The sequence below is a fragment of the Siphateles boraxobius genome, unplaced genomic scaffold, assembly GCF_051911475.1.
Source record: "Siphateles boraxobius isolate OS27281-9 unplaced genomic scaffold, OSU_SipBor_1 130, whole genome shotgun sequence".
NCBI lineage: Eukaryota > Metazoa > Chordata > Actinopteri > Cypriniformes > Leuciscidae > Siphateles > Siphateles boraxobius.
In genome coordinates, this window is record NW_027508734.1 from 49,018,787 (window position 1) to 49,045,920 (window position 27,134).

At 38.9% G+C, this 27,134-nt stretch overlaps 2 protein-coding genes across 8 annotated transcripts in view; one reads left to right on the top strand and one right to left on the bottom strand.

Moving 5' to 3' along the window:
- The window catches only part of dennd4c (DENN/MADD domain containing 4C), a 137,521-nt gene extending 128,303 nt beyond the window's left edge, over window positions 1-9,218 (top strand). For all 7 annotated transcript variants that reach the window (XM_077229646.1, XM_077229648.1, XM_077229650.1 and 4 more), the window contains 7 exons: window positions 939-1,119; window positions 1,217-1,327; window positions 1,617-1,754; window positions 4,255-4,372; window positions 4,539-4,692; window positions 7,116-7,180; window positions 7,764-9,218. In XM_077229646.1, coding sequence (XP_077085761.1) covers window positions 939-1,119; window positions 1,217-1,327; window positions 1,617-1,754; window positions 4,255-4,372; window positions 4,539-4,692; window positions 7,116-7,180; window positions 7,764-7,900 — 904 coding nt within the window. In that variant the 3' untranslated portion in view covers window positions 7,901-9,218. The remainder of the gene's footprint in view (window positions 1-938; window positions 1,120-1,216; window positions 1,328-1,616; window positions 1,755-4,254; window positions 4,373-4,538; window positions 4,693-7,115; window positions 7,181-7,763) is intronic.
- The window catches only part of LOC143736711 (uncharacterized), a 336,163-nt gene that overhangs the window by 195,700 nt on the left and 113,329 nt on the right, over window positions 1-27,134 (bottom strand). The window lies entirely within an intron of this gene.

Sequence of the window (27,134 nt, forward strand, 5' to 3'; positions counted from 1 at the left end):
TGACACCTCCAGTGACTTGCTCTAGTTTTTAACATGGCAACTGGGCACTGCGCATGTGCTAAAGTTCTCTTCAGAATACATTTAATGCACATGTAAACAAATATGTGAATCAGATTGCAACGCTTAGAGTTCATATGAACAGAACTTTCAGAATCTGAAATCGGATTGGGATTATTCCGATTGTTGAACATGAGTGCATGTAAACATATCTAAGTGAGATTTTTGTTGATGGTATTGTTATCATGGCCACTTTAAAATACCATCAATAATTATTTATGAATTATTCAGATTTTAAGAATACTTGTCCATCAACCGGTTAAAATGTACCACACGGCGTGTGTTGCATCAAAGAGACGTGCACAATCTGCAACCCCTGATACACATGTGCAGCATGCAGGAATGAGTGGAGAAGGCATCTGAATGAAAATTCACATTCACTCTCTGACAGCAGGTGGTGCTTATGGAACAGCAGAAATGCCGTTACACTGGTAACCCTGTAAACAAAGCAGCTGCGCTACTTTCTGTTTCTGAACAGTATTTCAATGTTTTAAACAGCCATTCAGGTTTTTGTATTCACAATGGTGTTTATCACAGGCCATTTATTTTCAAACTTAAACATTGTTACATTTTAATCTGGAGTCTGGACTACAACAATGCCTTAGATATTGATTGAAAAAGTTATGATTCATTTATTATTGTTTGGTAACACTTTACAATAAGGCTCCATTAGTTAACATTAGTTGGTTCATTAGTTGACATAAAGGTATATTGGAGATATTAATGTGTTGTTTAACGACAACTTAAATATTTTGTTGCTGGAATTTAGAATTTATTTTCCAATGAGTAGGTCAAATGGTAATGTTATTGGCTAACTGATGATTTTTTTTTATTTTTTATAAATCTCTGATCACATTATGATTCATGACTTTGCACTGTAGCTTTGTACCAGAGCCAGTACATTCAGACCCCCTGGGTCTCATAGAGAGACAAGCTGAGAAACGCAACACTTTAACCCGGAGCAACAGTGTGGGAGGCCCACTGCAGAATCTGGACTTGATCCAAAAACCCAATCATGGCATATCCACCACAAGCCTGCCCAACAGCCTACAAGAGGTGGCGGTGAGTGAGCATCTTCCAGTTTTAATATTCTTAGTTTTTCAAGAATCATATTTATTGCTCACAGTTGTTTGATTAATTCTGTATTTTGTTGTTCAAGGACACTTTGGGTCAAAAGTGGCCCAACCCAAAACCGGTGTCTGTTCCGTATCTCAGTCCACTGGTCCTGCGCAAAGAGTTGGAGTCGCTGTTAGAGAATGAGGGGGATCAGGTATTCATGCATGACTTTACAACAACCTTTTGATGGTTCAGTAAACATGTCCCCCACGGATGTTACATTCACAAAATGTTTCCCTTTCCCATTTTAAGTCTACGGCAAAAAGCCCCAGATCGTAGCAAACTTACACTGTTGAACCCTCTGTAAGTCTCTAGTTGTGTTGTGTGTACCAACAAGCCAGAAAGCAAGAAAGCAAGTCTTCAAATAACAGCCTGTTTTCTTTTAATGTGCTTGGCATTATGTATGTATTGTCCTTGATTCATCCATTTCCATTATCTCTCAGGTAATCTATACCCATAAGTTCCTCAGTCAACACCCCATTATCTTCTGGAACCTGGTTTGGTATTTCCGGCGTTTAGACCTGCCCAGCATTCTGCCTGGACTCATCCTCACCTCTGAACACTGCAATAATGGAGTACAGGTACTTGACCTTCATTCACATTGCCGTCCTGTTACTGACTGCATTTAGAATGGTCTGTGGAATGGTTCACAATTCAGTTTTCAGACCATACAGTGCAAATACAAAAATAAATTCTGTGGCCCTGCTTATTTATATCTATTTATTTACATATTCGTAATTACTTTATATTGTTGCATGCCTGATGCACCAAATGATTTTGGAATTTCCCATTCCATAATAAACTGAAACAAATCATGAATCAGCTACTCTTGACTAGTCTTGCAGCATAAGAAGAACATTTTAGATTGTTCAAATATGCTGATGATATGGCCTTAGTGGGCCTATTGGACAAAACTAATTTGTTATATGACGCTGCCTATCTGGATCACATTAAGGCCCTGGAGAATTGGTGCAATCTTAGCCAACTAGAGATTAACGTGGCAAAGACGAAATAATTGATTATCTGCCCAAAAGCACATATGTCAATCCAGCCAATTACACTTGTGGGTCATCAAGTTGAAATTGTGAAGAAGTTTAAATATCTAGGTTCAATTCTTGATTCACACATGAACTTTGCTGATAATTCAGACTACCTTTTTAAAAAGTGTTTGCAACGTTTATTTCTTTTAAGACAACTTAGTGGCCTTGGAGTTAGTCAGCATATTTTAGAACTTGTGTACAAATCCATGGTAGAGACTGTACTAACTTTTCATCTCACAGCCTGGTATGATCATTTAAATTGCAGATCTAAGAACAAACTTGCCAGAATTGTGATAATTGCAAGCAGATTAGTTGGCAGACAACAGAGGCCACTAGTAGAGCTCTATGCTGAAAGGGCGAAGTAGAAGGCAAGGACTATTCTTGCAGATAGTTCTCATCCTCTCTTCAGTCAATTTGAGCCCATGAAATCGGGTAGACGCTACAGAACCCCTCTAGCAAATAAAATGTTTAAGAGGTCTTTTATTCCAAATGCTGTTAAAATTCTAATTCTCGGCAAGTAAATGATAATCCAAATGACTATAGTATGAAATGTTTTTTTTTTTTTTATGAATTGTGATCCGTCTGTTTTATGTCTTTGTCTTTTATTACGGTCTGTATATTTATTTTAATGGCTGGTGAGCCAAAGACAATTTTCCACCTTGGTGGACAATAAAGATATTACATATGACTGGCGAACGGCTTCTAGTGTAATGAACAGCTAATGACTTTGCTAAATTTAAAGGGATAGTTAGCCCTAATATAAAAATTAAGTCTTAATTTACTCACCCTGGTGTTATTCTAATGCAGTATGCTGTTCTTTCTTTTTCGGACCAAAAAATTAGACATTTAAGACATGACAGTGAATAGTGACCAGCTTCAAGCTTTAAAAAAAGATGCAAAAGTATCACAGCATGGTCAGATGTTACACGTTTCATATATCTCATGTTTTGCGGGGTATACGATAGGGTTTGGTAAAAAAAAAAGAAGAAAATCTGACCTTGACCATTGGTATTCATGAGGCTCTATTAGCACGGCAGTTCACTCCGACTCGCTGAGAAAAATCACATATGTTGTGAGCATCCCTAAACACACCACTGTGTGTTTATGCCACAGTGGCATAAAAATATGGTTACACTTGTATATTGACGACCATAAATTTTCCCTCTGCAGTTGGCGATCAGGGTAGCCATCAAAGGCTTCTTGTCCATAGGGTCCCTCCAATGCTAATAGGCTTATAGTCCGCAGCCGGTGTGATGGGATTTGTGCGGTCCTCAGATTGGCTGCGAAGAGAGATCAGGAAATGTGTGGTCATCAACATACCAGTTTGTTTAGATTTTTTATCAAATGGCGAATTCCAAAATCATTTGGGTGTATAATGCATGCAACAATAAAAAGTAATAACACATACATTAGATACAAGTGAGCAGGGAAGTGGGCAAAATTAGTAGCCAGGCCACTATTTTGTGTTTTTTTCATTTCGCCCACTCCTTCCAATGGCCATCCCGAGTCTGCCATAAATTTAGCACAGTTATTAACAATAAAAATGATGGCACTTTGTGTGAAAAAGGTCATCCTCTGTGTTAGCCTTTTAAACTACTTCTCATCGTCCATGTAGTTAGTCTAAACAGTTAGTCTACACAAAATGCCACCCTGTGCTAACGGAACAGCCTACAGCACAAATTGCAAGACAAGGGAAAAAATATAAAATCGGTTAGATTTCGTTTATTTGAAATGATAATTTCTTAAGTCTCAATTTAGCAAAAAGAAACAAAATTGCAATTATCCGTTGATGAAGTAACTGGAAAAAATCGTAAAATGAACGCTTAGTTTAATTTTTTTTATGTTTACATTTGCATTGTATGGGCTAAAAACTGAATTGTGAAGCATTACACTGACCCAGAATCATGTTTTTCTCATTCAGCTCTTTATGAAAATATATACCTCATATTTGTTGAGTAATTTTGTGTATTTCAACCCATAATTGCTTGTGTGATGCACTGAACTACATGATAAAGCTCCCCTTTCTGTTTTCCTCATGTAGCTCCCGCAGACATCTCTGTCTCAGGACAGTAAGCAGGTGTATGTGCAGCTGCTGTGGGACAATATTAACTTACATCAGGATCCCACCGAGCCCCTCTATCAGCTCTGGAGGACCTTCTGTGAGTACAGAAGATTTATTTGTTCAGTATTAGCATTAACACATTAATGTTCATTTTTTTTTAGGATCAACTACATTAATGTGCACATCTAAATAAACGTAATAAATATTGTAGCCATTAAGCTACTTAATGTATGGCACTGAATGTGAGTTTCTTTGTTGTGCAGTGCAAAGAAAGGGAACTCTAAGCCCCACTGACCACCAGGAGACTCGTACTCTACTGAACAGCATTGTTCGCAGCATTCAGACGAACGATGTGTACGGCCCCATCAACATGCTCCTTAGGGAGATCAAGAAACACCCAGAAGTTAAACGCCAGAGGTTGGACATGCATGCTTTATTTTGTATAAATTACTAAATTAGACATGAAACTGTACATGGCTCACACTGATTGGTAATTTACACACAAATTGCTAGCAATCACATTGTTTACTACATGACACAAGGCTGACTGACCTCTGTTGCTTCTGCAGCCGGAGTTTGCTTGCTTAAAGGGTAACTAAACCCCTGGTCAGAGCCTGACTCCACCCACTGGCAATATTTGAAAAATGCTGGAAAAGGGGGGGGGCGTGCGCCTGAGACGCATCTCTCTGTAGGCAAGGGCGTGGTTAGCTGGTACCCTCTGACGTCAGAGGGTACCACAACTTCCAATAGGAAAATTCAACTGCAGTAGCCACCGTTCAACCTGAAGCACTCAGACGTTTTTACACCATATACAGTATTGTAGAATTAAAACACTTTAAACCCAAATGTCAAAAAATTTACTCGAATCAATGAACAGCATTTATGAAGCTCCATTCTTACAGATCATTAACTAAAAAAAATTGTTTTAGTGTTTAGTTATCCTTTAACATTTCAATAGTCTTATTCATAGTTTGCTGTCCTGCATTGAGTTGATTTCCAGAGGCGTTTTACCTTTATAAGGGCAATTTATGTGACTGCTTTATTAAATGCATCTGCCAATGGGCTACATTTTTTGGTTGCAAGAAAAACCGTTAAAATAAATAATACAATATTTGCAAGAGCAAATTTAGTACTAATGTATGCTTTTGATGTTTAGAATTAATTCAAATAATATAGTACATGTCAAGAATGTGAACCTTTGCTTACGTTTTACTGTATACAGTACTAGTACGTATTTTAGGTTATTACACATTAAAACAGGTGTGCATTATTATTTATATAATAGAATTTATTGCCCTTCCCATAAAATAAAAATTATAAAGGTTATTACTTTGCATAGGAGCATTAAGAGTGGTAGCCTAGTTTTCTAATACATGCATTAGTGTTATTTACGTCAACATTGTGAACCACATACAATATTTGTCACAAATACAAACGTTTAAAATTTAAAACGCTATTCATTTCAATAGGTAACACGCATACTTTATTTGTTATGTTTCCTTTTTTAACACATCTATTCCCCTACACCAGTGGTTCCCAATCCTGGTCCTGGAGTAACCCCAGCCCTGCATATTTTAGAAGTCTCGCTATCAAACACACCTGGTTCAACTGGCCCGTTAGTAAAGACTCCAGGACCTCAAAAATTGGTGCTTCTCTATCGGAAGGATAGTAAGGCTGTATATCTCAGCTGTCCACGCCATCAAGCTCCATCGAAGGATGTCTCAATTTGAAGAATTATCATTTGGCTTATTTTGAAGGATGCATCAAGTGTATCCTTCGCATCTTCCAATCACCCAAACATTCCAATTCACAAAAAATAAATATCTTATGTATTGGCACTGAGCTTGTCCAATTTCACTACGTAATGCAAGACAAAAAATTATTTTGGAGATGAAGGCATAATGTCTTATTTTGATTTGTTGTCAATTAATCACATAAAACTACTGAAAGATCACAGAAGGTTGTTATTACCTGTACTGCATTAATTGAAAGGCAGTTAATATAAAGCTTTTTAATACAAAGTATTTTTTAAAATATAATTGTAATAGTATTTTCGTGCCGTGACAACGTGGGTGTCTCGTTCTAGTTTAATTCTGAGGGAAACTCGAGACTACAAACCTCTGAATGACTGGACTAGGAAAGACACAGCCTCACTAGGATACAGCCTTCCTTTTGAGAAGCACCCTATGTGTGTTAGAACCCTGCCTTATACTGACATGCCAAAAATATAGTGTGTCTGTCATTGAGCACTTTTTATTAATTCTGGGGCACTTTAAGTTAAATTGTGAGAACGTTGTATTAATTAGTTTCCATTATGTAACTAGGAATACAACAAAGGATCAAAAAGTAAAATGTGGCCACAATTTAACTAAAAGATTGTACGTTCGTATAATTTTAACATGTTAAGTTTTTCATTGAAGTCTGAGGATAGTAATATTTCTTAATTATTGCACATTTGCATATACAGTTCAGTGTTGTATTCCCTGTATTATTTGATGCAATGAAGAATACATAATCTTAATGGGCTAGCAATGTACAGTAAAAAGTAAGCACATTTCAAGCATTGCCATCAGTTTGTTGTAACAGTAGTCAAAGAGCAGGAGTCTTACGCATTTCTATGATAATCACTCTTCTGCAACCGCAATAACAGAAGTAGATTGCATAGTTGATCTAGTCCACCAAGACCAAATACATTAACATTGTCATATCTAATAACATGCTAAAACTATCCCAAGAGTTTTAACAGCTGAATATGAATATTGCAGCCATTTGCAATCATTTTGTCATATATAAGTGTATGAGTATCTTGTGCTCTAATGAACTCTTCTCTTCATGTCCAGGAGTATCTATAGGGAAATTTTGTTTCTGTCACTTGTTGCCTTAGGAAAGGAGAACATTGATATTGGTATGTAAATGCTGTTCTTTAATTTCACATGAAAGTGATTTCATTACAGTCATCAAATTAATTTAACAAGTGCTTATAGTCTGAATCTCACAGAACTGTCAAGAACATGTCAAAAGAAAGATAAAAGTTGTATTTACTTAAAGAACATTAAGTATATGTTTAGGACCATTAAGATGCATTGAAATGCAATATTTGGCATTGAAATTGAATTTGTTTTTAAGACATTGTCTCATAATAAATCTCATTCTCATTAATGTAATGTGAAAAAAATGAGAAATTAATGAGTAAAATATTTTTTATAAAGTACATTAAGAATTTATATCTCGTTATTATTAGTTATCGTTATTATTATAATCAATATGATTTCCATCACTGAAAATAAGATTGATTTCTGCATTTGAGTTATGAGAATATTAAGGGAAATTGTGCTTAATTGTCAAAAAGCTGTCACATTAAAAAAGAAAAAAATCTTAAATGTTTTTCAAATCTTCTAGCAAATATAATTTCCTATAGAACTCGTATCCTTAAATTATATGATATTCACTTCTTAACTATCTGTTTTAACTTTGTTTTTCCCTCACAGAAGCCTTTAATCGTGAATACCGTCTCGCATACAATGAGCTCAGCGCAGAACAGCTTAAAGTCCTATCCCCCATTGACAGACCACCTAGCAACGGTGTGCAGTGGTGCCTCAAGTGCTTCGGAGCCCCGTTCATCTGATCTGCTCTTCCCACCCACAGTGACTGTAAAAGCCCTTAGTCAGGGACAGGATTGTACAGTAATTTCCTTCATTTGCACCATCACCTGAAATGGTACTTTTTTTATCATCTACCAGAATAAAAACAAATTTGGCTTCTTTGCTCTGAAATTCCTGAGAGTGTCGTGGCACCAGCCGTACAGCGGGTAGACACTGCATTTTACTGTCGATCTTCAGATGTTGAACTGCCTCTTGTGTGTGAGCCCTTTTCAAAACGCAGTGGAAGTAAATGAAAGACTGAACAAGCTTCTTACTGTAAGATGTCACTCTACACTGCCTTTGACTCTAGCTTCTCTCTTCAGCCAAACTGTGGAAGGATTCTGTGGATATGGGGAGAGCATTCTGGAGAGGTGTCAGTTACAATGGTCTTATTTGATGTGCACTTTCAGAGATAGTTGCTTTATCGTTCTCCATTGTCGCCATGTGTTTTTATATATATATTTCTATATTGGGATATTTGAACTCTGTTGCCTTTCTCAAAGTGAGGGATCTTTGGCTAGATCTCTTTGGAGTCTTAAACACAGAGCCCTTCAACGTTAATGTAGGCTTTCAGTGTTCACGGTTCAAGGTGAGAGGTGTGTGTTTGCGTGAGATTGTGTATGTGCATGTTCATTAGATAGACCACACCTTAAAGTGGTATAATGTGAGAGAGGACAATCAGATGAATTCCAGAACATTCCAAAAAGCATCTCTAATGTCTTAAACAGAGGCTAGGATCAATATGAATGATGGAAAAGTGATAAACTGTTGATTTGTTTCTTATAAATACACACTTTAGACCTAAATGTAGGATAATGATGTATTGTGGAAAATGAAATGCATCCGGAATCGAGGAGACGATTTATGAAGTAACTCTTTATTAATGCATCGGCACACACATACACATGGTTTGTTTAATACACATGCTTTGATTAAAATACATAAAAGATATTTACATCACCTGTATTAAGAAATGACTCTTTAACACAGAATAGAAAATGTCCATAGCACCTCAAACAACAAGAATATATATCAAAATATTTTTTTAAACTTGCTCTTTAATCTGCTAGATGACTTTAGTTATGGCAAATTAATTAATTTAACATTAATTTTATTGAAATATTTTTTTCTGGTCCCATTGTACAAGTGAATCCAAAGGATGTAAAAATCTTCAAGTCATGCCATTAACAAATTATTCAGTGAAATCGAAATAGTTCTTGTACCTTATCAAGTCAAAGTAGGACTTGTGGATTTTGTAAAAATGTAAGATTAATTTACTACTAATAAATTAACATGAGCAAATGGTCTGCGTTTATCATTTTAATTTATTTTATTTTAATTTATATCCTTATATCCTTTTCTTTCATTGAATATGTATGTATTGAAGTAGATAAGTGTAAATGAAACATCACGTTGTTTGTCTAACAAGCCAGGTGCAAACAAAGTATGTTAAATTACTATTGTCTTATCATTGTCAAGGAATGTTATTGTATTTGATGCATAACGGGACTCTTTTTGGCTTCATCACTGCTTTCCAAAATTACAAAACCTATAGAACAGAACATACACATCCATAATAGTAACCCCTAATAAATATTAGGGCTGGGCGATATGGCCTAAAAAAAATCCCAGATTTTTTCACAAAAAATCCAATTTACGATTTAAATCGATTTTTTTCTCTCCCTACTTAAAATCAATCTGCAGATGACAAAGAAATTGTTCAAAACAAGTTTTAACTTTATTTTGTTTTAATATTCCCTTACTGGTATGCTACTGTTTTTATTATTGCTTAACACAAATTTCACAATTTCAATTCAATTCTTGTGATTTGATTCTGATCTTGATTCAATATAAATTCCTTTGGATAAATAGGTACAGTTAATGTGTTAATTGTTCTCCCAAAAAAAAAAATCTCCTAATGCTGTAAACATACAGAGAGCCCTGTCAGCTGGTATTATTAAAGGTTAAAACTAACTCAAATTAAATATAATGCGTTTTTTATTTTATAATGTGTCTAACTAACATGTGTGCTATGGGTCATTAAAAGCCATCCTGAGGTAAATCTAACGTTACGTAACATATGTTGTTCTCCAGCTGTTTTATGGACATCTTTCCGCGGTTGAAAAACACTGATCTATCGATTTTATTACATTTCAGTAAGTTGGTAGTAAAGAGTAGCCTAACAGATGTTCGGTTCACGTGCAACTTGAACTGAGATCTGCCAGCGTTCTTTCACGTCACATTTACAAGCGCCAAAACGGTATGTATTGTTTGAATTTTGTCATAAAATTGACAGAATCTGATAGCAGAGAATCTGTTTCATATCGATAGTAAGCTGCTCTGTCTTGTCTGTCGGTGTCAGTGTCCTCTTTGCTTCGCGATTTTTCTCTGAGTGAGAAAATGGATGTGTGGGGTGAGAGCAGGGCCGGTGTTACGGTTTATCCCAATAGGGGCTGGCTGCAGACTACGGGGCGAGTGGAGCTCCATTCAAAAGCGGAAATACGTCACCTCCACTGCGACCTTACTGTCTATGACTGCGACCGAGCGCATATATATATATATATATATATATATATATATATATATATATATATATATATATATTTATTTATTTATTTATTTATTTATTTAACCGAGCGCATATATACGTGACCTCACCTAATCTTCACACACAATATCAAAGCAGTATACCAAACTTTACGGTTTATGACTTTTAAATATAATATTATAGTAAAAATAATTTCAGAATTTTCTATTTAAAGCTAAATAACATGTACAAATCAACCAATGTAAAATAATGAAGAATAATTTCCACATATTAAGTTTTAATTGTTTTTATGTAAAAAAACAAAAAACAAATAATATGCACAAATAAAACACAATAACTGTATGGTCCATACTGTAAAAAAAATACAAATATGAAAAAAATAATTATTTAGAATTTTGTATTTAAAGCAAAATAACGTGCAAATCAACCACAGTAAAATAATGAAGAATAATTTCCAGTTAATTGAATTGTTTAAAAAATATATATATATATATATAGATATTGACAACACACTTGAATTACAAAAAAGTGACCAAAATTGTCACATCAAAGACAACACTGCGCGCACACACACTTCACTGTTTAAGACCTCCATCATCCAAAAAGCAATCCCAGCTACAGTAGCCAGGGTTGTCATCTGAGGAGTAAAACCCCAAAAGCAGTCCCCGTTGTCCATTTCCCTGGTAGCCAGCCCCACAGTCTTTGTAAAGCTGGCTGCATTGTAGGCGGCTGCATATAAAGATGGTGTACGGCTTTCTGTACATTTGACAGTGTCTCTCTGAAAGTCTTTTCCAACTCACTACACCTGTTCAATTTCAAAACACAATGAAAGTCACAATTCAGACAATAAATGCACAAATCTTTAACTGCCAAAAGTTTCATGTTAGGGAAATGGAAGAGGGTGAAACCGTTTTAACTGAAAATGCATAACGTTAAATTCTCTTCACATTTACACTTCTCAATACAATCAAATCCCCACTAAACAGAATTAAACAATAAATACAAACATACCTGCCACACACCAACACTAAAATGTTATCTATATGTGGTCTCGGGCCATTAAATAATGCTCAAAATGGAGATTTGCGTTCGTGCATCTCTTAACTAAAAAAATGGCAAACATTTAAATTAACAAGCAATCAATATAATACTCACATCTGCACACTCTACAAACATTATATTTTAAAAAAAATCATTAGAATTAATACCTGAATAGAAGGGGAGAAAATCGCTGATGTTTCCCCACAGCGACGTATGGAATGTAAAAACCCCGCGAATTTACCCCCCCCCCCGCCCCCGCGAAGTGGAGGTGACGTACTTCCTGTTTGAGAGTGGAGCTCCAATCGCCCACAGTCTGCAGCCAGACCCTTCTCGGATGGTAGGGGAAGACTCATGAATATTCATTAGGGAACTCATCCCTGATTGGTCTTAACCCCAGTGACTGGTAGGTTTAGGGGCGGGGTTAGGGGTAGGTCATCAGACCCCCAGTGACGGGTAGGTTTAGGGGCGGGGTTAGGGGGTAGGTCATCAGACCAATCAGGCATGAGTTCCCTAATGAATATTCATGAGTCTTCCCCTACCATCCTGTGAAAAAAAAATATCGCGCCCCGTAGTCTGCAGCCAGCCCCTATTGGGTTAACTGGTGACCAAGTTCCTGTTCAAGTCATTCGCTGCAGATGTGTGAGCAGATTCGTCGATTTTGAAAGCACAAACTGACGCGATATTAAGCCGTCTAATAAACGCACACTTGCTTGTTACTTGCCTTTCGCATTCTTGTAAAGATGACAAAGTATTGCTATGATGTAAAACAAAAAAAAGGAAGGGGAAAAAATCATCTTTCCACGGGTATCGAACGCGCGCAGAAAAGATATCACTCCGTGAAAACACCGTGTTTACATGTTGAGCTAACTCACCATGCTACTAGTCCTGTTACTTAAAGAATTTTGGAGTCAATTCACGATTTCATTCTCTGTGTCACGTTGTGCAGCTGTCTGAATCAAAACAATGTGCCTGTGTTAACTTGTGACCTCTGTGTATCCTATTACAAAAAGTCACCATGGCGTGATTTCAGAAAATGTACACTGCATGGTTTATGATTTCAAAGCATATTACATGCACTCTGTTGTCAGACGATGGTACATTTGTGGCAACTACAGTTGTATAACAACTGCTATGTTTAAACTGGTTAATAATGAAAACATATCTGTGTCGTCAGACTAGCTGATGTCACTGCACTCAGGTGATGAATTAACGTTACATGTTGCTTTCCACGTTATTTTAGCCTAAAATTAATTTACAAACATATGTGACTTCGTTTACTTTGTCGTTGTAATACTGAATGAAATGTAAACGTCACAGATGCTTATTAAAGATTACATTGTAAATGTGACTTAACTTGTCAGCTATGTCATGTGATTATAGCAGGTTTTGGAATGTCTAATTTATTCTCAGGTCAAAGTACGACTTGTTATTACTGTTAGTAAACAATAAAAAATGTTATACAATAGATAAAAAGCATTTATTAATTAAAGTACATTTTCTTATACACTCCATTTAGGTCAAACAGCCTACTTTTGTTTCTTTACACGAACACACCTGCATTACAGTTAGCACAGTCTTATTTTATCCAGCCAAAACAACAATTATTTATTTTGTTAAATAAAGGGGGGGGGGGGGGGGGCTATTATGTAAGCTAACTATCAAAATATAGCAAACCCCGACTCAAAATGGAATCAGTCTTTCAAAACACAAGTTTCCAATTGATCATGAGTCAATGAAAGCACAATGTGTGTCGAAATAAAAAGCAATTTATGGCATTATGAAAACTGCATTATTTTTCATGTTTCACTTCTACTACCTGCAGACAATACGAAATCCATAGTTTAGTTTTCCCCTTTCTTTTCACCCTCTACTTTAAGCCTCTCTAAATTGTTTGTTGGCTATTTAATGTGTGCAGCTTTACAACATACTATCTAAAAGTGAATGAGTCATTACCTGAATGTACAGTCCGAACCTGCTTTTTGGGGGTGTTGGAGTGTTGATAGGGCCCATATGGGTGTTGATGGTGCCCCCTTAGTTAGTGCCCTACACAGACCGCATATTCTGCATATGGGAAAAGTGGTACTGGAGTCGGTGTAGTAAAAGCTTTACATCAAGCTTTGATTTAAATGAAAACATAACATTGCTGCCTTTGATCAACAACAAATCTAACATGGCCTTTGGTTACTATGGAAGCTATGTCCCACCATTAATAAGAAATGAGTAATTGTGAGTTTTATCTAGAAATTCAGACTTTTTCTCTCTGCTAAAAGAAACACACCAGACAAAAGGCAGAATGTGAGATATAAAATAGGAACGCTTACCAAAAGCAATTCAAACACTGTTTTTGGTGTGTGTGTATGTCCAAGTAATGTAAAGAACTTCAACACCTGACTATGTCTCCGACTGAGAGTGGGATCAGCTATTTCTCACTATTTCACTGATCTGTTATCTAAAACTACTTATCAGGTGTCTCGAAATTTTAAGCATTTTTATTTTCAGTACTTCTGAACTACTGTTGTTGCTGAAGTAGAGGCTTTATACTATATTTACAGTCTTAAACATAGGTATTAATTTCTGACATGTTGTGTTTAAGCATTTGTAATTGTGTGAAAAGACAATTTTAGCCTTTTAGAAACTTCTTAATCCACTGAATTTTCGGTCAAAACAACATTAACTGCGTTAAGGGTGGTAGCCCTTGAAAAAATGTAAATGACTAGGTTAAAGGATCATATGGTTTGATAACACATACGGTACAAGAAAGACACACTGTGGAAAGTAATGAAAAAGTGGTAATGTAAGGAAGGACGCCCCGTAATAACCAGTAAGTCTAGGCTATATGTTGTGATCTAACATTACATGTTACATGTTAGTATGTATCCAATACTACATGTACAGGTGCTGGTCAACGAATCAGAATTATTTTAAATAGTGCAATCATGAAATTCTTTGAATGCATTTTTTGTGCAGAAAGCAAATCAGGTGTTCACCGCACCTGTCCTACTCGTTAGACTAATCACAGAACTCGTTATCTGGAAAAAAATTTGCTCAGCTGAGCTTTCCAAAAGGCCCATTTAGGCCATTTAACTGTGACACTGTTGTTTTATTGAATTAGAATAATGGTGAAAGCGTTTCATTGAATTAGAATAAATGCTCAAATTTTTGTTTTCTGTGAAGAGTGTTCACTGTGCAGTATAAAGTCAGGGTTGAGTAGAATTTCTAAGTTGTAAAATCAATCATGGGTAAGCAGCGCGACCTCTCAACCGGAATAGTGGCTCAAATTCAAGCCCTTCGCCAACAAGGCTTGACCCAAACTAAAATTGCTGAGCAGCTCGGCATCAGCCAGTCTTCCGTCTGCAAAGCTCTCAAGAAAAACTGCAGCAAGCGCACCAACTGTTCCGGCGTCCGAAAAACTTCTGCTCGCGACAACAAGCAGCTGAGAAAGATCGCAGTCAGCAACCGGTTCAAGTCCACTTCCGAGCTCACCGACTTGTGGAACAAGCAGACCGGCGCTGACGTCTCCAGATCAACCACTTACCGTCGTCTGCGCGAACTCGGCTTCAAATCTCGCGTTCCAGCAGTAAAACCGATGCTGAACAAGAAACAAATGGTGAAACGGCTGAAGTGGGCCAAAGAACACGGCGATTGGACTGCTGAAGACTGGCAGAAAGTGGTCTTCAGTGACGAATCACGCTTCTGCATCTCCTTCGGTGACCAAGGTCCTCGTGTCTGGCGTCGTGGTGGCGAAACCTACAACCACGAGTGCGTGAAAAGATCCGTCAAGTTTCCCCAGAGCGTTATGGTCTGGGGATGCATGTCCGCTCGAGGTGTAGGGAAACTCTGCTTCCTCAAGAAGACTGTCAATGCTGCCGTACATCAAGATGTTCTGGAAACGTTCCTGATTCCGACTGTTGAGGAACAGTTCGGCGAAGAAGACTTCATATTTCAACAGGATCTTGCACCGGCTCATGCGGCAAAGTCGACCAAAGATTGGTTCACTAAAAAACAGCTTGAAGTTTTGGCATGGCCGGCCAACTCGCCTGACCTCAATGTCATTGAAAGCCTTTGGGCCATCGTCAAGCGGAAAATTCGCGACAGAAAGCCTACTACGCTGGACCAACTGAAGCAGAACATCGCCACTGCCTGGGAAGCTGTGAGTGCGGAAACTTGCGACAAGCTGGTCAAATCGATGCCGCGGAGACTTCAGGCAGTCATACAAGCCAAAGGGGCAGCCACAAAATACTGAGAAAGTGATGATTGTAATTATAATAAAAATTATTGCAATTCAATGAAACGCTTTCACCATTATTCTAATTCAATAAAACAACAGTGTCACAGTTAAATGGCCTAAATGGGCCTTTTGGAAAGCTCAGCTGAGCACATTTTTTTCCAGATAACGAGTTCTGTGATTAGTCTAACGAGTAGGACAGGTGCGGTGAACACCTGATTTGCTTTCTGCACAAAAAATGCATTCAAAGAATTTCATGATTGCACTATTTAAAATAATTCTAATTCGTTGACCAGCACCTGTATAATGCAAATATTTGACACTGTAGGGGTTCCAATTGTATGTTATAAAGCCCATTAAAAACAACATTAAAAGCCATGAAAAATGTCTAATAATTGTGAGTAAGTGACACGTCTCGTGGGAGTTTTCCCCAAGCAACCCTTTAAACCACTTAAAATGGTTTATGCATTTTTGAGAATTTTGCTGTAAGAAAATATATAGGCTACAGAACACTTTCACTCAATAATTGTTCGGTTTTTTGGGTCACTAGAAAAAAATATATATCGGTAGGATACATGGTTATAGCTTAAAATATTGAGAACAGTAGGGGTTATTTTAAGCGAATTATATTTATTTCATAATGAGTATTTGTTGCGTGATGGTTTGAGCATGCGCAGTTGTGCCGTAAGCTTCAGAAAAGCGTAGAGTGGCGTCTATTGTTGATTCACGGCCGGAATGCCCTGAGCACACAACCCATCATCAGGAGCACACAGCCCGTTGGTATGTAGCGAATTTAGAACCTTTTGAAATGTTTACCAGGAGGTACGGTCTGCTGTACTTTAATTGAGGAATGTTTAAAGTTTCGTGCGTGTGTAATTGTTGACATTTGCCGCGCTTAGTCCGTGCTGAGAGACTTAATTGTAGTTAAGTTAGTGCGTGCACTGTTCAGTTCTCTCGGTTTGCGATATGTTCGAACTCTGGATAATTAACAAATTACCAGGTAAACTAATGTAGCAGATGGTTGTGGTAGGCGACGGAATTGCATTCATTTTGGTAAAACATTGTAATGATTAATGCACTTTGCCTGGTTACTCGTGTGATAGCTATACTCTGCGCAGGAGTGATGCTATGCATTATGGGAAATGTAGTTTCTGCGGTGTTCTGACGCAGCTGTGTAAAACTGTATAGGGGATTATATGATAGTGTATTCTTATTTACAACAGAAATAGATCTAGTTATTTTATTGTAACTATTTCATGTTTGTTTATTTTGCATTATATATTCAATGGATATATTTGTAACACTGGTTTATTTCTTATTTCAGGTTTATGACCTGTGGTCAATTGTATAAATAAACAAAAATACAAGACTAATGACAAACACGAGTCGTGCCATGTGTGCTGCCTGTCACTAGCCCATTCGGATGGCTGAAAATCTAAAAAGATCCGAACAATAATGTTTCCTTCAGATTCAATGTAGCACTTGTGACCTGTGGTTCCATTGGAACTGTGTTGGTGAGCCTCCCATCGATGACGATTTCCTTTGTCCTGCTTGTGTGTAGACCTGTTTTTTTTTTTTGTCACCATTGTCTCACTCCTTTCCTTTCCTTATTTTGAATCAGTTTTTCTTATGTCTGTATCTGCTTTGTATAAAATGTAATTTGTTAAAAATTAAAGCATTGACATAAATGTGTACTTGGACCTGTTTTATTTTTGTTTTGTTGATATGTAAACAATGTGGCGAGAGTAGAGAGGTTGCATGTGCAAAATGACCCATCTCACATTTATGGCAGTTTACAAATGATGACTATTCGTAGCCTAGTAGTGTTTGTGGTGTTCTTTAAATGTGTCTCTTTAAATGGCCTACACTTCTGTTCGATAGTTTTTTTCCTGTTCTTTTATTTATTTATTTTTTACAGTTGGTAAAACAAATGTATGAAGGAAGCCTTGCCAATGTAAGAATGTTTGACCAAGTAAACCACTTGATCTCAACATATGGTGTTATACGGGGCGTCGCTATGCAATACCAGTGTTTAGCTATGTGAATGGGATTCCTCAGTTGTGGTGTGATTTTTCTAATCATATAATCAAACCGTATTCATAATTTAGCCTAAAGTAGTGTTAGCAACGTTGTTGCTGGAGAATCACGTTAATTATTTGCAACTCTACAATTACGCCTACATAATTCCAAGTGAAGCAGATGTTGTATTGTATTATAATTGTATTTTCATATGATCAAGCCGATTTAGGCTCCATATCGACTGCTTTTGTGCAATGTAATCCCAAACAGAAAATATTGCATATATATATATTGTTACGGCCCTTTATCTAGCTTGGCTCGTTAAATCACATATAAGACAAGGACCGAACATATTTAATAATCACAGACGATTGAGTGGTATTCAGACGTTAATCACGCCATAATTTTTAATCCAGTCCACAACAGACAAAGGACAGAGCACCCCATAATAAACAACAAACAAATAAACAACACAGGTAGGGCAACAGAAAGAAACATAATCCCTTAACTAAGCCTATCGTAGCAGGAAAGATCTTACCTAACTCCCGACAGAAACAACAAACAGGTGAGTCTTCCGGGCCACTGCTTCGCTACGCTACAATCTAAATAAATAACAAAAGTGAACTAAGGAAATAACCTCTACCTGGCTTTAAATAATAAAAAAAACTCAGTTCACTATCATCGAAGACTTCAGCATGGAGGTGCGACACGAGACGATGAGCGTTCTCGCCATCAGGCGAACCACCCCAGCTGACAACAATCAGGAACGGCGGCGAAGAATGAGGAGCAAGAGAAGCGGAGAGAGACCGCGCCCTCCACACCAGGCCGGCTTAAGTGCAGGAATTCCCATGACGTCACTCATTCCGTAAATCAGGGGAAAACCCCTAACTCCACCTACGAACTCAAATAACAAAATTAATACACTCAGTAGTTCAATATATATATATATAGATCCACGTAACACCCTCACCCTTAAATGATTAATTGGAGGGAGAAAGAAAAAGAGAAATCTTACCTCAAAACTACAATTAATTCAGACACGGGATAAGGCATCAGCAACCACATTATCCTTACCCCGTATATGACGAATGTCAAGCTCAAAAGTCTGTAAAAACAAACTCCAACGCATCAGGCGTTGATTGTTATTTTTCATTCGGTTAATGAAGATCAAGGGATTGTGGTCCGTATAGATGATCAGTGGATGTGAAACAGACCCAATATACACATCAAAATGTTGAATAGCAAGGACAAGGGCGAGTGCCTCCTTCTCAATGGTGGAGTAACCTCGCTGGTGTTTATTGAATTTTCGTGAAAAATAGCAAACAGGATGCTCCACCCCGATCTGGTCTAATTGGAGGAGAACAGCTCCTGCACCAGTGTCACTTCCATCAACAGCGAGAAAAAACGGAGTAGAAAAATCAGGTGCAGATAAAACAGGAGAATTAACTAGAAGTGCTTTGATTTTCTCGAAACTCGATTGGCAAACCTCAGACCATTTAAAATGAACCTTAGGACTTAAGAAGATCGGTTAAGGGCGAAGCAACAACAGAAAAATTCTTACAGAAATTTCTGTAGTACCCTACCATACCCAAAAATCGACGGAGCTCACGGCGTGTCTTGGGCACGGGAAAATAAGTGATAGACTCGACTTTAGACTCAACAGGTCTAACCTGACCGCCACCAACAATCTTTCCCAAATAAGTGACCGTAGCTCGACCGAATTCGCACTTCGCTAAATTAACCGTAAGGTTAGCTCGAGACAAACGACTAAACAGCGCATCGAGTTGTTCCACATGTTCTGACCAAGATGCGCTATAAATGACCAAATCATCCAAATACGCTTCAACGTTATGCATGCCTTCGATGACACGATTCACCAACCTCTGAAAGGTTGCCGGGGCGTTTCGTAAACCGAAAGCCATTACGTTATAATGGAGGAAATGATCCGGTGTCACGAACACACTGATTTCCTTTGCGCGATCGGTCAAGGGCACCTGCCAGTATCCCTTAAGCAGATCGATTTTCGTAACAAACACAGCATTTCCAACATGATCCACGCAATCTTCCATACGAGGCAATGGATAACTATCTGGTTTGGTCACAGCATTAACGCGTCTAAAATCTGTACAAAAACGAAACGTACTGTCAGTCTTTTTAACCAATAAACAAGGTGAACTCCAAGGACTAAAACTTTGCTCTGCGATGTCATTTTCAAGCATAAAAGTCACCTCATTTTGCAACAGAATTTTTTTTTCAGGACTTACCCGATATGCGTGCTGCTTAATAGGCAACGAGTCACCAATATCGATGTCATGCTCTATTAACGAAGTACGAGATGGAACATCAGAGAACAAATTACTGTACGTCCGAATAATGTTAATTATGTCAGCTCGTTCAGCAACGGTCAAATGGGAAAGATGCGAGTCTATGGTTCGGATCATCTCAGAATTTTTCAATCTCCCCGCAACCAATTCCGTCGAAGGAAACTCTACATCCTCCTCAACAGTGGAATCATCACTGCTGTCTGACACAGCCGAACTCAATGTGCGGATAACTTCAGGTCCAGACAGCACTTCAACTTCAGGTACATCAGCACTGGACAGCGTCTGTTCTCCTGTCACCGGAAAGTCTGTGGGTGAAACAGTTAACACAGTCGACTTCCTTCCAGACGAATCTGGCGGTCTCTCAAAGTACGGCTTAAGCATGTTAATGTGACATAGACAAGTTTTTTTTCTTCTGTCTGTTGTCAAAACAACATAGTCAAGCTCGCTCACCTTTTCTTTCACTTGATAGGGACCATAATAACGAGCCTGCAATGCAGACCCAGGCACTGGCATCAGCACTAACACCTTGTCACCAGGAGCGAAGCTACGAAGTCTAGCCTTACGATCAAAACGTTTTTTCATTCGTTGTTGTGACATCTCCAAGTTCGCTTTAGCCAACTCACATGCGCGGCGTAACTTGAAACGAAACTCTGAGACATGGTCAAGAATGTTGTTTGAAGTCGAATCATTAGTCCAATGATCTTTAATCAATTTTAGTGGGCCACGTACAGTATGCCCAAACACTAACTCAGCCGGACTAAAGCCCAACGACTCCTGCACTACCTCCCGCACTGCGAACATGACCATAGGCACCCCTTCGTCCCAATCCTTTTGAAACTCAAGACAAAACGCACGCAGCATCGACTTTAAAGTCTGGTGGAACCTTTCGAGTGCACCCTGGCTTTCTGGATGGTAACAGCTGGACGTGCAGTGTTGGATATGCAATTGATTCAGAGCTTGCTTGAACACACGGGACATAAAATTCGTACCTTGGTCGGACTGAATAGTACGCGGAAGACCAAACAATGAAAAAAATTTGATAAGTGATCTCACAATCACTGGTGCAGTAATTTTACGCAGAGGAATTGCCTCCGGAAAACGCGTTGACGTACACATTATGGTGAGTAAGTATTGATTTCCCGACTTCGTGCGAGGCAAGGGACCGACACAATCAATCATCACACGTTCAAATGGTTCACCAATAGCTGGAATTGGATGTAGCGGAGCAGGTGAAATGTTCTGGTTCGGTTTTCCCGTCCTTTGACACACGTGACAACTTCGGCAATAATTCGCAACATCAGTTTTCAAGCCTGGCCAAAAAAAATTTCGAAGTATGCGATCGTACGTTTTGTTCACTCCTAAGTGACCAGCAAAGGAATTATCATGCGCAAGACTCAAAATTTCGGAGCGATACGAGGAGGGAACTATTATCTGCCTAACGATTTGCCACTCATCATCAGCAGATGCAGTAGGTGGTCTCCACCTCCTCATCAACACCCCATCTTCCACAAAGTATCCTTGCGATGCATGCTCGAGTTGCTCGACAGGAACAACAGCTTTAAAGAGGGACGACAATTTCTCATCTTTCCTCTGTTCAACAATAAGCTGCTCGCGAGACAGGGACAATTTATTAGGCATGAAATGTTCATCAAATTTATTAACGGCAGGATCTGAACCGTCAACAAGGTCTGAACACTTAACTTCCCAAGGGTCAGAATTAGAAAAGAACGTATCACTCAGATCAAACTTACACTCATTTTCCAATTCACTAAGGCTTTTATCTTTTGGCCTCTGAGTCATAGCGCGAGTAACAGCACATGAGGGAAAAATCTCAGGATATTTCTGAGCTAATACATCAGCTATAGGACAAAGAAGAGGAACATCAGTTACCTCGGGGCTAGCAAAAACTTTTCCTCCCGCTAAGTCATTCCCTAAAATAAATGTAACATCTCGAACGGGAAGACACGGTCGCACTCCAACCACAACGCGGCCAACAACAAGGGAAGACTCAATTTCAACCTCATGTAAAGGTACCTTCACGAAGCCCATTTCGAAACCCTGCACCAAGACGCTTGAACCAGTAAAGCTCTCATCAGACAACGGCAATATTCCTTCCAGAATAAAACTCTGAGCAGCGCCGGTATCACGAAGTATCTTGATTGGTTTTTGTAAAGCATTACCTGCCAAAGATACAAATCCGTCCATCATAAACGGCACATACCCCTCATCTTCACACATGTCAGCTTCCAAAGCCAACGACTCCAGACCTTCCACTTGTGGCGAGGACGTCATCAATAAGCCTACAGGTTTAGGAACACGGTTCTTCTTTTTAAGCACATTGCACTCAGAAATAATGTGTCCACGTTTCTTACAATAGAAACAAATGGGTGAGAACACAGACTTATCAGAACTCACCGCCACTCTGTCAACGGGTAGGGGGCGTTCAGAATTACGCTGAAAAGACAGATTACTGTTGTTACCGGATGAGAACTTCGGCACAACGCTAAACACGTTCTTGTGTGTAAGCACATATTCATCAGCCAATATAGCAGCAGCAGAACATTTTGAAACTTTTTGCTCATTTAGATAAGTTACAACGCGTTCTGGTAGGCAGTTTTTAAACTCCTCTAAAATAATCAATTCTCGGAGCTCTTCAAACGTTTCCACTTTCATGGAAGCACACCAACGATCAAACAGGGACTCCTTCCCCCGAGCGAACTCCACGTAAGCCTCATCACTTTTCCTTAGATTACGAAATTTTTGACGATAAGCCTCGGGAACCAATTCATACACTCTGAGAACAGATGCCTTCACTCGATCGTAATCAAGAGACTCCTCGATTGATAAAGAGGAAAAAGCTTCCTGGGCTTTACCCACAAAAACACACTGCAACAACATGGGCCAAAATGTTTGCGGCCATTTCATATTGACAGCAACGCGTTCAAAAAGAGCAAAAAACTTATCTACCTCCTGCTCTCGGAAAGGAGGAACCATGCGAATATTACGACTCACGTCGAAATCAGAAGCATCAAACACACCCCTTTCGCGAGATTTCAACTCCATTTCCTTTAGGCGACACGCTTGTTCCATTTCAAGCCTTTTCAGTTCAAGTTCATGTCTCTCACGATCACTTCGTCTCTCTTTCTCACGCTCCCATTCTTCTCTCTCCTTCAACGAAACTCTTTCGTGCTCTATAGCTTGCAGTTCCAATTTCCTAATCTGCATCGCAAGATCCTCGGAACTACCCTCAACTAATTCAGGATAATCCGTCATCTTTTCCTCCTCACCAAAAACGCCCTGTTCATGCAATGAATCAACAAGCAACATCTGAAGTTCACGTTTAGTTGAAGTCTTACGAAAACTGACCTTAAAGTAAGCAGCAATTTTCATCAGATCTGCTCTGTTGATATTCAATAGCTCAACTTGCGTCGGCTTCTCAATAAAGCTTGCTAATTCAAACATGATCAGATTCAACGTTTAGTTATTAGGGGGGGGGGAAACAAAAACAACAACGAGCACTACTCGGGCAAAACCCACCAATCGACCGTGATTAAACAAAGTTACTCCAAGTTACTCAAGTAACACAAAGTGTGAGCAGATCAAAGAAAGATCAAACAAAGCCACACACAATTCAATCATCCTGGACGAGCCCCCAAATATGTTACGGCCCTTTATCTAGCTTGGCTCGTTAAATCACATATAAGACAAGGACCGAACATATTTAATAATCACAGACGATTGAGTGGTATTCAGACGTTAATCACGCCATAATTTTTAATCCAGTCCACAACAGACAAAGGACAGAGCACCCCATAATAAACAACAAACAAATAAACAACACAGGTAGGGCAACAGAAAGAAACATAATCCCTTAACTAAGCCTATCGTAGCAGGAAAGATCTTACCTAACTCCCGACAGAAACAACAAACAGGTGAGTCTTCCGGGCCACTGCTTCGCTACGCTACAGACTAAATAAATAACAAAAGTGAACTAAGGAAATAACCTCTACCTGGCTTTAAATAATAAAAAAAACTCAGTTCACTATCATCGAAGACTTCAGCATGGAGGTGCGACACGAGACGATGAGCGTTCTCGCCATCAGGCGAACCACCCCAGCTGACAACAATCAGGAACGGCGGCGAAGAATGAGGAGCAAGAGAAGCGGAGAGAGACCGCGCCCTCAACACCAGGCCGGCTTAAGTGCAGGAATTCCCATGACGTCACTCATTCCGTAAATCAGGGGAAAACCCCTAACTCCACCTACGAACTCAAATAACAAAATTAATACACTCAGTAGTTCAATATATATATATATAGATCCACGTAACAATATATATATATATATATATATATTAGTGCTGTGCGTTAAACGCGTTATTAACGGCGTTAACGCAAACACATTTTAACGGCGTCAATTTTTTTATCGCAAATTAACGCTCTTTTTGGCCAAGCAAACTTTGTATTTTTATCAAATGCTGATGCAACAACTAGTAACGTTAGAACAACTACAACATCACACCGGATAGCTAGACCGGAAACAAAACAACAGGCACGTACTTGTTTGGGCTTACGCGCCGGCCAAAGAGTAGTCGGCTAACATTACGTTTTGAGTGGATGGCGCGAGCGCGAGACGCCGATCTAGAGACGTGCACTCTCAACGCAATAGAGTGCGGCGCGGGACTAGATTTGATGGCCGTGTGCGAGGGCGGGCTCGAGCGGTAATGCACTCACTCTGTGTGCGGATACGGGAGAATAAAAAGATTCGCGGGACTCCCGCAAACTAGAAATATCTATGAATAAAACATAAAAACTAATACATTTTTATTCATATGTTGCAGAAAAGCAACAAGAACAACTAAAACTAAATAGAAACAATTTACAGGCCAGAGTTTCTTTTTATAACATGTTTGCAGCGTTGAGGGATGTAGCCAATCACAGACATATGAAGAAGCATCAGAAGCATTTAAAATAGACTCCCCTCACCGCTCAAAAAAACTTTTTGTTCAGAGCTGAATTCTGTAAACTGGCAAATCCTCAAATTATAACAAACAAAGTGTATATATTATGGAAGATGCATTGTGCAGTCAGCTTCACTGATAATAACAGATGTGTGAGATTGCGATGAACTGATGTCAGCTTTTTAGGAATTATTAAGGGAGCGCACTTTGCCAGTCATGCCAAACCATGCACTCAGTAGCCTGCTTGCTTTTATGTTATAACAGTGGTTTGTGTGTTAATGCTTTAATAACAAATAATTTATCAGGAGCATTTATGCTGATGTGTATGGTGGCGACACGTAGGTGAAAGTATTTGGAGGTAGCCTACAAAAAAAGAGTCTATTTGCGGGCGGGAGCGGGACAAAAATGTTGCGGGCGGGAGAAAGTAACATAGAAAGTAGTTGAGAACGTCAGTTATAACGACCCACGTATTAAAAAAATGGATGGGTTTAAATCGGGCTCGGGCTCATAATTACAGTTTATGTTTCGGGCCGGGCCGGGCTCGGACACAATGCGCACGGGCTCGGGTCGGGCTTGATTTTTTGGGCCCGATCTAAGCTCTACAATGACTTCAGACAGAAGCACATGGATACCACAGCTAAGAACAAACTTACTGCTGATCCACTTTTCCATGTTGATAAGAGCATTAAAATTAGAAAAATAATGAGACAAATAGAAATCAAGGGACATTTAGAATAGATAAAAATGTGCGATTAATCGCGAGTTAACTATGGCATTAATGCGATTAATCGCGATTAAATATTTTAATCGTTTGACAGCACTAATATATATATACATATACATATATTATATATAATATTATAGATATTTTCTGTTTGTGAATATATTACAGACAAACAAACAGTTGGGAAAACAAATGTGTTTATATACATATATATATACAGGTCCTTCTCAAAAAATTAGCATATTGTGATAAAGTTCATTATTTTCCATAATGTAATGATAAAAATTAAACTTTCATATATTTTAGATTCATTGCACACCAACTGAAATATTTCAGGTGTTTTATTGTTTTAATACTGATGATTTTGGCATACAGCTCATGAAAACCCAAAATTCCTGTCTCAAAAAATTAGCATATTTCATCCGACCAATAAAAGAAGTGTTTTTAATACAAAAAAAAAAGTCAACCTTCAAATAATTATGTTCAGTTATGCACACAATAGTCAATACTTGGTCGGGAATCCTTTTGCAGAAATGACTGCTTCAATGCGGCGTGGCATGGAGGCAATCAGCCTGTGGCACTGCTGAGGTGTTATGGAGGCCCAGGATGCTTCGATAGCGGCCTTAAGCTCATCCAGAGTGTTGGGTCTTGCGTCTCTCAACTTTCTCTTCACAATATCCCACAGATTCTCTATGGGGTTCAGGTCAGGAGAGTTGGCAGGCCAATTGAGCACAGTAATACCATGGTCGGTAAACCATTTACCAGTGGTTTTGGCACTGTGAGCAGGTGCCAGGTCGTGCTGAAAAATGAAATCTTCATCTCCATAAAGCTTTTCAGCAGATGGAAGCATGAAGTGCTCCAAAATCTCCTGATAGCTAGCTGCATTGACCCTGCCCTTGATAAAACACAGTGGACCAACACCAGCAGCTGACATGGCACCCCAGACCATCACTGACTATGGGTACTTGACACTGGACTTCAGGCATTTCCTTCTCCCCAGTCTTCCTCCAGACTCTGGCACCTTGATTTCCGAATGACATGCAAAACTGAGCAACAGTCCAGTGCTGCTTCTCTGTAGACCAGGTCAGGCGCTTCTGCCGCTGTTTCTCGTTCAAAAGTGGCTTGACCTGGGGAATGTGGCACCTGTAGCCCATTTCCTGCACACGCCTGTGCACGGTGGCTCTGGATGTTTCTACTCCTGACTCAGTCCACTGCTTCCGCAGGCCCCCCAAGGTCTGGAATCGGTCCTTCTCCACAATCTTCCTCAGGGTCCGGTCACCTCTTCTCGTTGTGCAGCGTTTTTTGCCACACTTTTTCCTTCCCACAGACTTCCCACTGAGGTGCCTTGATACAGCACTCTGGGAACAGCCTATTTGTT